The sequence below is a fragment of the Oncorhynchus keta genome, chromosome 1 (genome assembly GCF_023373465.1).
Source record: "Oncorhynchus keta strain PuntledgeMale-10-30-2019 chromosome 1, Oket_V2, whole genome shotgun sequence".
Taxonomy (NCBI): Eukaryota; Metazoa; Chordata; class Actinopteri; order Salmoniformes; family Salmonidae; genus Oncorhynchus; species Oncorhynchus keta.
The window spans coordinates 63216845-63228939 of NC_068421.1; the positions used below are offsets into that span (position 1 = coordinate 63216845).

Here is a 12095-nt window from a genome sequence, read left to right on the forward strand (position 1 = left end):
GCTGTCTTTCCCTGGGCTTGACTGGCAGTGGCTCGGTCTCACTACCTCTGGCAGTCATTGCAAGAAACACTGTCAAATAGAAATATGGGTTCTGAACCCATTCATTCAAAATACTGTTCAAACAAAATATTGAACAAGTTGCACACATTTAAGGCCTCTAAATGTTGAGTTTATATTTTTAACATGACATTTTTTGATATGCCACATTAATTTACTAGTATATCCTTGCCTGCAGGTGCTGTTGTTTCTTCAAAAGGAGAAAGAGGAAACCCCTCCAGCGGCACAAGTGAAGAGAAGAACTTGAAACATTCTGGTCACTGTCAAGTTTTAAATGGAAGCAACTACACAGATCACCCATCTTATCTCTTTCCCAATCTCTCTTTCTTTCTCTCTTCTCTCTCTCTCAGCACTCCCCTGCTACAGACGTGTAAAGGAATGTTGTCTTTCAGACTCTGGCTCCTTTAAAAAAAGAAAAGAAAGAAACATTTGAAAGTACCTGCATAGTGAAGGGAGATTGAGAGAACGTTAAAAGCTGTAAAAATGAAACGTGAATACCGTGACGTGAATATATAAAAAAAGATACTGTTTGAAACAGTTGTTGTATTTTAGATTCCATACAGAACATTTTCTGTTCAACAGCCATTGATCTGAGGGAACTGTCAATGAGTCGAGTGAAAGAAATCTGTTCCATAGAAATAGTCCTTTATTTATGGGATCAAGGTAAGAAGCAAGAATGAACAATACTAACTCTGGAATCACTGAACGCAACAGGAAGCATTTCATCTAAACCAGAATTGGAGGATCTTTATGCATTTTTTCCCTTTTTTTTGTAATTTAATCCTCAGTAGTTTTCAAAGTTGACTTCCTGGATTGAAAACAAACTTTTACTTTTATGTTGTAGTGTTTCTGGAAATCTTTGTAGCAGTCACTGGCCTCAGGTACTGTGGAAGATTGAAAGAAACAGATATTAAGCTCTTTTCTTATTATTGCACTTTTGAAAGAAAATAAAGTACAGTGGAATTCTAGGTTTGAAATTAACAAACAAGAAAACAACAAAATAAAGACTGATCTAGGAATAGTCCTATACAATGCTTAAATCTGAGTAAGGGCCGAAATGTCAATCTACATGAAACAAGATGTCTTTCAGTTTTATTTCTTACATCAGAATAATTAACCAGGAAATCATAGTTTGTGCCTTTCCAAGTAAAATGTTTAAAGCTCAAGTAAGTGTCCTGCAATGACATGTTATCTGAAGTTATTCCAAATGTTGCTCATTGACTGTGTGTGTGCTTTATCGCTCTGAAAGCATTGTCGATGTCTGACATTCCCAGGGTGTGGTCCTATGTAGAGGTCATACGGTCTCCAGCGATGACTGTATGGGTCTCCACCATCACAACTACAGTCTATCTCCTCTGCTATGACAATCAAGGGATCTTTACAGTGGAGGTTAACTCTCTATGTGCACCTTCTGGGGGAAAAAGATACGATTTTAAAGCTTGTGTATTGCGAGCTAAGCAATTCTAGTCATTGATGACGGCAGATCAAAGTTAGTAGCAGCAAGCATGTCAAGTTTTTTTAAAGACAAATGAAGCGACAGCCCATCATTGACTGAAGTTTCCACCAGACGTATTGAATGCACAACCGTTTGTCTTTTGAAGTTCCTCGCTGCATTAGTTACATGCATCTTTGCCTGAACATTTTAATGGTCTATGTTTATCATGGCCTTACATGAGATGTGTTACCACAACAACATGCTCTGTCATCTACAGTATATACAGTTATCCCAAATGGTTTTGATCAGAGATGACTGCAGTGTGGGGTCACGCATATATATATATATATTAGTTCACAAGAAAAGCCCCCTTGATTTTTTTATTACTGTATCGATTTACACAGTGTACAAAACATTAGGAACACCTGCTTTGTCCATGACATAGGCTGACCAGGTGAAAGCTATGATCCCTTATTGATGTCACTTGTTAAATCCACTTCAATCAGTGTAGATGAAGGGGAGGAGACCATTTAGAGAAGGATTTTTAAGCCTTGAGACATGGATTGTGTATGTATGCCATTCAGAGGGCAATGGGCAAGACAAAATATGTACGTGCTTTTGAACGGGGTATGGTAGTAGGTGCCAGGCGCACCGGTTTGAATGTGTCAAGAACTGCAACGTTGCTAGATTTTTCATCCTCAACAGTTTCCCATGTGTGTCAAGAATGGCCCACCACCCAAAGAACATCCAGCCAACTTGACACAACTGTGCGAAGCATTGGAGTCAACATTAGACAGTATCCCTGTGGAACGCTTTCGACACCTTGTGGAGACCATACCCTGACGAATTGAGGCTGTTCTGAGGGGGAGGGGGGAAGTTCCTAATGTTTTGTGCACTTAGTGTATATTCCCTGTTACAAAAGACTGCTTTATCACTTCACCCTTTTAGGTAGTATACAGTACGCTGGTGTCATTGTGGATATGAGTCAAGGCCATGTGACCCAGAATGTATTGTTTTAATGAGATCAGTCATAGATGTTAGCTTTTTCTGGAAAGGTCGACATGAGGTTAGGGTTAGGGTTGCTAAAAAAACGGACAATATCAATAGCAGCTATGTGCGAACATTTTCATAAACATCTCAAACTGAAAAGAGCAATATAGATGTAATTGAAAATGTGTTTTACTAGACTCGAATGGAGCTCAATTAAGTGGTTAATTCATTGGGTTAAATTGAGATGTTTCATGTAGTAGAACTGTCTCCAACGTTGTTTTCCCATCATTTTTATCATAAATCTATTTGATTTCCACTATGTGCTGTCTGCTATTGAGGGAGGTGGTAGAACTCTTTTCCACTTCCTTTCCTCTTAATTTAACCCCTGGATATACTGCGAGTGCTTTGGTTATACAATATTCAACAGTGACACAATATTCAATACAACAGATTGAATATGAGTTTCACCAATACAAGACTCTTTATATTCAGGTCATGATCATTCTGATTCTTAACGGGCCAATCTCCATTAGGATTATGTGGTTTGAGCTCTGGTGCACCTCTTGTCTCTAGGTTTTACTCAACACCCACAAATGTATAGGACTTTTGCAATATGAAAATATCACAGATTATAATCACATGATGCTGTTGATCAAGCTGTATGAAGGCATGTTATTTGAGCTATTTCAGGGAAGTGAAACATACTGTATGTAGGAGGGTCAGTCTGTTCCAAGGCTAGATTACATTGAGTAGTCTGCACTTGGATGATATTGGTTTCTACAGGACTGGAAATGCCAATTGGAGAACCATGTCAAATTCATGGGTTTCGTTTTAACAGGCGGCATTGAAGACATGAGCACTCACTCTAAACATCATTTTGCCAGTGAATAGGAGTCTCTGGCCTGTGGGTGTAGGTTGAGACTCAGCCTGCGTAAAGTGTATTTTGTTTTAGGACCTAGTTTGACCTAATCCTATGTTAAATCGTTTCAGCTGATCAAGCGGGGAAACAGTTTGATGTAATCCTAATTTGTCTGGTTTCAGTTTTCTAGCAATATTGTCGAGCGTTTTTGGAGTTGCCTTGCGCAATTAAGAAGTGTATCCTTAGCTCGTTTTTGGGGATATGAAAGGAACTTATTTTTTAAAATCACTGATATTGAAGTGAAATTTGTGGTAACAATTATGTCTGACCAGTTGCTCTCTAATGAGCGGTCTTTACCCCTCTTCAGGCGGCTGTGTTACGCAGCTGGTCACTTTTTGAACGACCTTTGCGCGTCGTTATGGTTTACCTACCTATTGGTCTACTACCATTCCGTGCTTGGGTTCAAGAGCACATATGCAGGTGTATTGCTGTTTATAGGTCAAATAGCGGATGGTGTCTCCACGCCCCTTGTCGGTATCGAGTCGGATCGAACAGCTGGATGTGGAGCATATGGCAAAAGAAAAACATGGCATTTAGTCGGTAAGTATGACTTCAATAATGATAATTGATTAGCCTGGTTTAACTAAAGTTAAGTAGCAATTGGGTTACCCAGTAACACTGTTGGGTGAGTGCACCTGTGCCATAAAGATCCAGACCATTTGGCAGAAGACATAATTCTATACTTACATGCAGGTAGGCTAGATTTTCTGTCGAAAATCTCTTGCACACATGAGAATAAGAGAACAGATCCTACAAGCTTGAGACCGTTGGTAGGTTTCTATTGTCCCAGGTTTATTAGACTAATGAAGATGTGATGTGTAGGCCTAAAGGAAACTACAGAGGATACGTTTTCTAAAGATCAACAATATGTGTATCTGTTAGACGGGTGTATTTTTATTTTATTGAACTTCCTTTATTGCGACAAATGATGATGGAAACGGATGTTTTTCGAATACTTTTGAAGGTACACGGGAGCACGTGATTTAATCACGTAACTATACATTCCAATCTACATTTACTTCTAAATGCCTACTGCTTGCAAAATATATTTTTCAACTATCAAAATTATGTTTCTTTGCAGGACAAGGATTTTCCTCTATTTCAAGAATGCCTGAATTGCTTGCCCTTGCTTTTCTGGTTGGCTGGCAAAATCCACCAAAAATTATTTCAGATCTACAGGAGTGCAAGTTAAACCAAGGCGCGGACCCTGGCGTTATGTTGGCACATACAGTACCAATCAAATGTTTGGACACCTACTCATTCCAGGGTTTTTCTTTATTTTTACTATTTTCTACATTGTAGAATAATAGTCAAGACATCAACTATGAAATAACACATATGGAATCATGTAGTAATCAAAAGTGTTAAACAAATCAAAATATATTATGTATTTGAGATTCTTCAAAGTAGCCACCATTTGCCTTTGACAGCTTTGCACACTCTTGACACTCTCAACCAGCTTAATGAGGAATGTTTTTCCAACAGTCTTGAGTCCCATGTAACTCAGTTGGTAGGGCATGGCGCTTGCAACGACAGGGTTGTGGGTTTCATTCCCACGGGGGACCATTAAGAAAATGTATGTGCTCTTGATAAGTGTCTGCTAAATGACTACATTGAAAATGATGAAGGGTATTATGGAATCTATTTTCTATACAAACTGTATAACTGTAGACAAAAAATCACTGGGCAAGTTAATGAAAATATAGCTACTGTTGGGATCATCTCACCACTGCCAGCAGTGTTGTATTTGAGGGAGAACAGGCAGGACTCGAACCAGCAACTTTCTGTGAATACAGGGTGAGTGCTGCTCTGGGGGGGTCAAGGACCTAGTAAGGGTGCCCAGCTTTAGGTTTTGAAATGTCCCACACACTGGACCATTATCAATGTAATTATGAAATAATCCCAGTGAATTTACATGTAGGACATCGGGTAGCGTAGTGGTTAAGGGCGTTGGGCTAGTAACAGAAAGGTCGCTGTTTGAATCCCTGAGCCGACTAGATAATATCTGCATGTGCTCTTGAGCAAGGCCCTTAACCCTAATTACTCGGGATAAAAATTTAAAATAGTCATAATATTGTACAGGATTATACTGTATAATAAAAACCATCAATGAACTAATAATCGTATAACTAGACCAGCTGATTAAACATTACAACAGGCTCATGAAAAATGATTATTTTTTGTCCTGTCCACATTTCTCTTTATTGTTAGTTCCATGCATGACTAACTCTCATAGGCTGGATAGTTTGTTTACCCTGACCTCATCCCTCGTATCCCTCCACCCTTATAGGCACTATCAGTGTACTTATCTCCTTTCCCTTCATATTTAACCCGTGTGTGGGATGTGGTGACAACACTCCACAGTGGGTGTGGATCACCTATTTCACCCCCTTCATCATCATCTTCCAGTTTGGCTGGGCCGCCACCCAGATCTCCCACCTGTCACTCATCCCAGAGCTGGTGTCCAGTGAGCATGCCAAGGTGGAGCTCACTGCCTACAGGTGAGCCGAATAGACTACTTTAGCAGGAGGTAAACAGCAAGCTAGTGAGGTTATTCTTATTGCCTCAAATAAAAAGATTTGAGGAAATTAGTTGAAAGTGAAAAATGAAGGTACTGTACCACAGGAGGCTGCTGAGAGAAGAATGGTTCATAATAATCTATATCTTCTTATGTAGTTTTACAACCTTGTACCGTCTCTCTCACTGTGTAGGTATGCGTTCACGGTGGTGGCCAATATTACAGTGTATGCTGTGGCCTTGTTACTCTTTCACTTCCAGGCCCAGCAGACTGGAGATCCCTCTGTCACTGACAGCTTGGGCATTGTTGACATCCCCATATTCAGGGTAAGAGCTGCCCTTCCTGACCTCACTGTTTTACAAACGCTACTCTGGTACAATACAGTTGAAATGGGAAGATCACTTAGTCCTTAAGCACACATGGGTGTTCAGATTGTTACAGTCATGATGGCTGAATGTCATTTGCCAAAGACAGGAGTGGCAAGGAGAAGAATGTTAGTTAAAAAGACTTGTACCCAGACTACCCACTGGGCACACACTGGTTGAATCAACATTGTTCCCACGTTATTTCAATGAAATTACATTGAACCAATGTGGAATGTACATTGAATTGACATCTGTACCCAGTGGGTAGGTTGATCTTGATTGTAAATCCTGGATATGACTTTATCCTGGACTCTACCGATTGGGACATTTTCAAAGATGAAAATGCCAACATTCACGATTACACTGACAGGGTCACATCTTACGTCAGTGTTTGTGAGGAAAACTGCTGTCTAACCAGCACTTTTGTCAAAAAGTACAACTACAAACCCTGATTCATGCTGAACTCCGAGCGCTGCACTTAGCTAAAGAGGTGGCACATAGGCGTAACAACAAAGATGATTATTGAACTTTGAAGAAGCTGCTCAACAAGGCGATTAAAGTGGCCAAATGTTGTTTCAAGGAGCGCCTCCAACGACTGCTCGTCTCTCTGGAAGGGTCTCCGACAGATCACAAACTACAAACGAGTTCTACTGTCGTTTTGAAACAAAGTGCCCTCAGCCATCAATAGCCTCCTCAGCCATCTTGCTCCTCAGTTGACAACACCCTCAGCCATCAGGACAATACCCCCACCACCCTGCGCCCATCCCATCTACTTTCTATCAATCATGACCAAAACCACCTGCCACCTGAACAGTTTCATCCAACATGCTGTGCCCCTCATAAACTGGCCATCAGGTTCATAGGGATTAGTTGATTTTGCATTGAGCCGATTACTGCACCTAGTCATCAATGACCTCTAATGCAAATCTGCACTGTACTGCATTTGCGCTATGTCGACAACGTTGTATATACACTGTATATATATTTACCACGGCAGCATCCCTCTGCTATATATCTGTATGTCCCCTCTGTATATTGTATATTCCCTCTGTAATCAGCCTATACTATAGAGTTTTATGTTTACTGTTCCAATATTGCATATTCTGTGTGATGTCTGTGTCAATATTCTCTTTTGTATATTGTCTATTGCTGGCAACGCCTTCTCTAAGGCAAATTCTGGGTATGGGTAAATGTACTTGGTGATAAAGGTGACGATTCTGTATATTGTTTCCCTCTGTCTTTCTGTCTCTCCCTCTCTCTCTCTTGTCTGTCTTTGTCTCTCTCCCTCCCCTGTCCTGACTCCTGCCATCAGGATCTGTCCCTCATTGTGCTGGGGATCGGGGCAGTGTTTTCTTTCGTCTTCCACCTGGGAACCCGAGAGAGGGTTCCTCACAGGGAAGAGCCAGGCTCGCAGAATGAGGAGAGTCGACCCCTGATCTCCCCAACTTCCCATAACACTATACCCCAATCTCTCCTCCAATGGAATCATTGGTTGAAGGAGCCTTCATTTTACCAGGTCTTTCTCTAATCTGAGTGTATACAATATAAATGACCTTTAGGTTTTGTGGAAGTGTATTTTAAACTGTAAACCTGCTTCTTTTGGTCCAGGTTGCTTTTCTGTACATGTGCACCAGGTTGATAGTCAACTTGTCCCAGACTTACGTTTCCATGTATCTCATCAACTCCTTATTGCTACCAAAGGTAAGGCTATATAATGGTGCCATTTATAACCATTCTTCAGAATCCTTTGTGCTTGTGAAACTTGCTGACTGTGTATTAATGTTGGGCTCATTTCCTTCTCCTTTTCCAGAATTTCATTGCCACCATTCCTTTAGTGATGTATGTCAGTGGGTTTGTGTGTTCTCTGGTCATGAAGCCAATCAGCAAGCTTGTAGGCATTAGTGTGAGTTTTTCTGTCTGATGTTTTAAAACTGTCATAAAAATCATATAAAAAGCCCTAGTATTAAGTTTCTTGTATATCCTTTTTTATTTTGTAATTCCCCCTCTCCTTAGATGACTTATTTGCTAGGCCTCGTGCTGATCCTGGGGTTTTCCTCCTGGGTGTTGGTGGGCATGAACATAGGGAGGCTGATCTATGGAGCTGCTGTACTGCTGGGTGCAGGCTCTGCCACCATCCTGGTCATGTCGCTCTCCATGACGGCCAAACTGATTGGAGAACAGACGGTAGGAACACCCTGTATGTTGTAGCTAGATGATATTCCTCCACTGTTGTCATGACCTTTCTCACCATGACCATGTCAAAGGAATGAACTGTGACCTTGTTCGGCAGCAAAGTGGGGCCTTTGTGTACGGGGCAATGAGCTTCACAGATAAGGTGGCCAATGGCATTGGTGTCATCATAATCCAGAGACTGCATCCCTGCAAGTGAGTAAGGACCAGACTGGGATCTGTTCTTCTAAATATCCCTTCTTTAGTGAGTAATGACCAGACTGGGATCTGTTCTTCTAAATATCCCTTCTTTTGTGCAGACCCCAAGGGAAACCAGGGTACAACTTTACGAGTAACTGTCGCTCTTGGTTGTATACAGTTCACAAGACAGCTGTCCAGACAGTGTGTGGTTCTATCGTGATGTCATGGTGATTGTGACTGGGGGTGTGGCCTTAGCAGCAGCAATTTCCCTATGCACCCTCCTCATCTGGCCTATTAGGATCCGCCAACGTAAGTGTTCAAATCAGTTGTTGGTCATGTTCCGCTGCTCAGACATTGCTGAAGCATGCCAGATCTCACACCTGGATAGGTATTTCACGTATATAAGAACCACATATTTTATAGCAATCTGGTGACGGCAGCATAGTCGATGACGTAGTACGCAGCCATTGGTTGATGCATGCAACGTCTGAGCAGGGGAATGCAGATGTTATCTCTGAGTGTGTGCAATATCTGGTTATTGGGTTGTGAGTATCATCTTGGCAGAGGGTATGGCGGTGGAGGTGGTGTTGTAACTTACAGCTCTGTATTCCAGTCTCGCAGTAAAATCAGTTAAACGGTGGGAGATCTGCTCTTTAGAGGTGTTTTTTTATTTTGGTCGCCAAATTTTTTTTGACAGGGGAAGGGTTCAAATTAGTCCGCATGCAGCTTGAAGGTATTTAGATAATATGCTTAACTTTTTATATTTGCAAGCTTGCGCTACTAATTCCAGAAATATGTTGACTTGGATTTTGTATTTGCTAATTACAAATAATGTCTAATCCAAACTTTTTTTTTACTGCCATAAAATAAAGCCACGCCTCCATCTAGTGGAAAAATGTTTAACTACACCTCAGATTGATATGGCCCTTGCACACAACAGCGCTCAAACATGGGCACACTGGTTGAAAATCTCCTATAATGCATTAGCTATGTATTTCCTATCATTGTTCTCTCCTCATAGGTTTACCCAGTACCTCTGTCCAGATGGAGGCAGAAGACAGAGAATGAAACTACACAGGAGTCAACTGAAGAACAGATTCTTTACTGTTTACTTTTACTGATTCATCTGTGGGGAAAACATTGTGCCTGTTCATAGGACAAAGACCAGGAGACTTTCAGTATACCCATTGGAAATACAACAGGAACTTTACAGCAAGACATTAACACCCCCATATCTATCTATACCTTTTAAGTGATTTAGATTTACTGCATTTATGGGGGGGAAGAAAATCATTTTTAAAATGTTTATTTAACTAGGCATGTCAGTGAAGAACAAATTCTTATTTACAATGATGGGTACCAATAAATGGGTACAATATTCTACTTTATAATAATACTGCGTACTGTACGCCTACTTACAGACATGTCAATGTTTTACACTTAAAAGGGAATCACTTTTTTCTTCCATAGAAACACACCCTCTGTTATTATGTATTGTCTCCATTATTTCCTTCAGATTTTCATTGTATAGATTTTGAAATTGTCAGTAACGCAGAGTTGTCAACTGTTTTTGGATGATTCTTTTCAGATTTAAAATGTTAATGTCTTGTGGCTTAAGATTGTGAGTGCTTTTGGACACCATTGCCTGATACATGGTGGGACAAAATGACCACAATGCCTAGTTTTTGATGAAAATGCAGATGAGTTGTCTCTGAGGAATAAACATTTACATCTCACTCACATCTTCACTGAGAGAGATGAGACAATTCATCATCAGTACAGTTGCATACTATTTTCCACAGGTGGGCTCCCTGGGTAGCAATCGCAATTGACCACGTTGCAGGTTGGATTTATGTGGTTGTTAAGGTTGAATTTAATGTTGTGAGATACACATTGTAACCATTTGGTGAGTACAGTCAGTTGAGTCCAAAGGTTATGAAATATAATCAAGAGAAGCAAAGAGAGAAGGTCCTTTCATTATTCTCTGTGAGATGGGCTTGTTGCTCAGCCTACAGCCATCTAACTGATTCCCCAAAGCACTGTTTAGAGATGCGGTCTTGGGTAATTTGGAGGGCGGGCGTCATCACTGCTTGTTAGTTGAACCACTAATTGGAGTCTGTGCTGGCAATTGGTGGGGGGTGGGAGCGGTGGTACACTGTGAGTGGTCCCCTCAGGGGCTATAGATTTGGAACAGTGTTGTACAGAAAGCACACCATCATCAGAGGCTTATTCAGGACTGACACCCCTTGTTTTCATAAGTCCATATGACAAATAAATGTTTTAGATTACATTTTCTTGCCCCATTTAAATGTAATCATACTGTACATCAAGATAGTCTACATGCCATTCTACACCACTAGTTGTTTCATCAGTTGGTTTTTTTCAGTTATATCTTGGAAAATGAACCACCTCCTACCAAGAAGGCACATGTCACATGGTCATTTACTTGTCAACTGTAGCCCTACTTGTCAACTACAGCTATCATGCTTCCTTCAGGAGGAATATTTAATCAGTGGATAAATCCCATTAAATCTGAGCTCTTTCTCATTAATGTGTCAGATTGACCATAAACCACCTCCTACACACCATCTAATTAGTGTTTAAAACACACAGATACATACCTCCAATAGAGTTAGAGGGAGTCAGAGAACAAACAGATTTTGTTCAGTGTTAACTGATGAATGTAAACAGCAGAAATTCCCCCAGTGTGTTGCCAGAGATAAAGCTATAAGTGCTTGGTGAGCAATTGTATAAATAAGGAGGCTTGATTTTAGGACAGCAGTATGTTTGAAAATGAACTTGGCCAACCCATCTATTCTTGATTTTAAAAAACTACTGGTGTCCATTGTTCCAATGTCAATGCTATGTCCCTTTTATGCTTTGTGGCCCCTTGAAGCTATCGAATTCTCTCAAACAGATGTAATTATAGCCAACGTCTCGGTTTCTGAAGATATTTCATGGCTTAAAACAGCAACTTGACATTTACATTAGTTCTTGTGTCCCAACATAACTGTGGCAAGTCACGACAGCTGCTTGAGTTGCACTCTTGGATCTGTGACACACTGACCTATTCCTGTGTGTTTGACCTGCTGCTTAGAGTTGAGTACCTTGAGTTGAATTTGTTTTGCATTAAAAGACAAAGCATTGGACAATGGACATGTACTGAAATTATGTTTTTATTTTTACTCTGACTATGCTATATTTAAATGCTTCATTGCATTTGTGGTAACAATATACATAATTTGTTGTAGGCCAGTATAGCCTTAACCAGGGTTTTTCAAACCTCACCTCAGGGACCCCCAGTGATTCCATGTATTTGAACTATTCAAAAGCTGTCACACCTGATTCAACTTTTCAACTGATTATCAAGCCCTTGATTAGGTGAAACAGTTAAGAAGATGTTTGACTGACCTAAACTACAGACTACTGTGGGTGAAACAT

The 12095-nt window shown here is 40.5% G+C and overlaps 2 protein-coding genes and 1 long non-coding RNA gene across 7 annotated transcripts in view; 2 read left to right on the plus strand and 1 right to left on the minus strand.

Moving 5' to 3' along the window:
* The window catches only part of LOC118390508 (casein kinase I), a 39229-nt gene extending 38006 nt beyond the window's left edge, over positions 1–1223 (plus strand). For all 5 annotated transcript variants that reach the window (XM_052457604.1, XM_035781177.2, XM_035781167.2 and 2 more), the window contains one exon: positions 236–1223. In XM_052457604.1, the coding sequence (XP_052313564.1) occupies positions 236–290 (55 nt within the window). In that variant the 3' untranslated portion in view covers positions 291–1223. The remainder of the gene's footprint in view (positions 1–235) is intronic.
* Positions 797–4262, minus strand: LOC118390529 (uncharacterized). Its single transcript, XR_004826957.2, has 3 exons — positions 4089–4262; positions 3773–3896; positions 797–941 (listed from the first exon to the last, which is right to left on the minus strand). It is a non-coding gene; the product is annotated as an uncharacterized LOC118390529 (long non-coding RNA).
* On the plus strand, positions 3009–11808 carry LOC118390504 (major facilitator superfamily domain-containing protein 12-like). Its single transcript, XM_035781136.2, has 10 exons — positions 3009–3941; positions 5692–5902; positions 6113–6245; positions 7597–7800; positions 7893–7985; positions 8095–8187; positions 8298–8468; positions 8575–8669; positions 8833–8963; positions 9676–11808. The coding sequence occupies exons 1-10, from the start codon at positions 3662–3664 to the stop codon at positions 9720–9722; spliced, it is 1458 nt and encodes a 485-aa protein (XP_035637029.1). The 5' UTR covers positions 3009–3661; the 3' UTR covers positions 9723–11808.
* Positions 11809–12095: the final 287 nt, after the last annotated feature.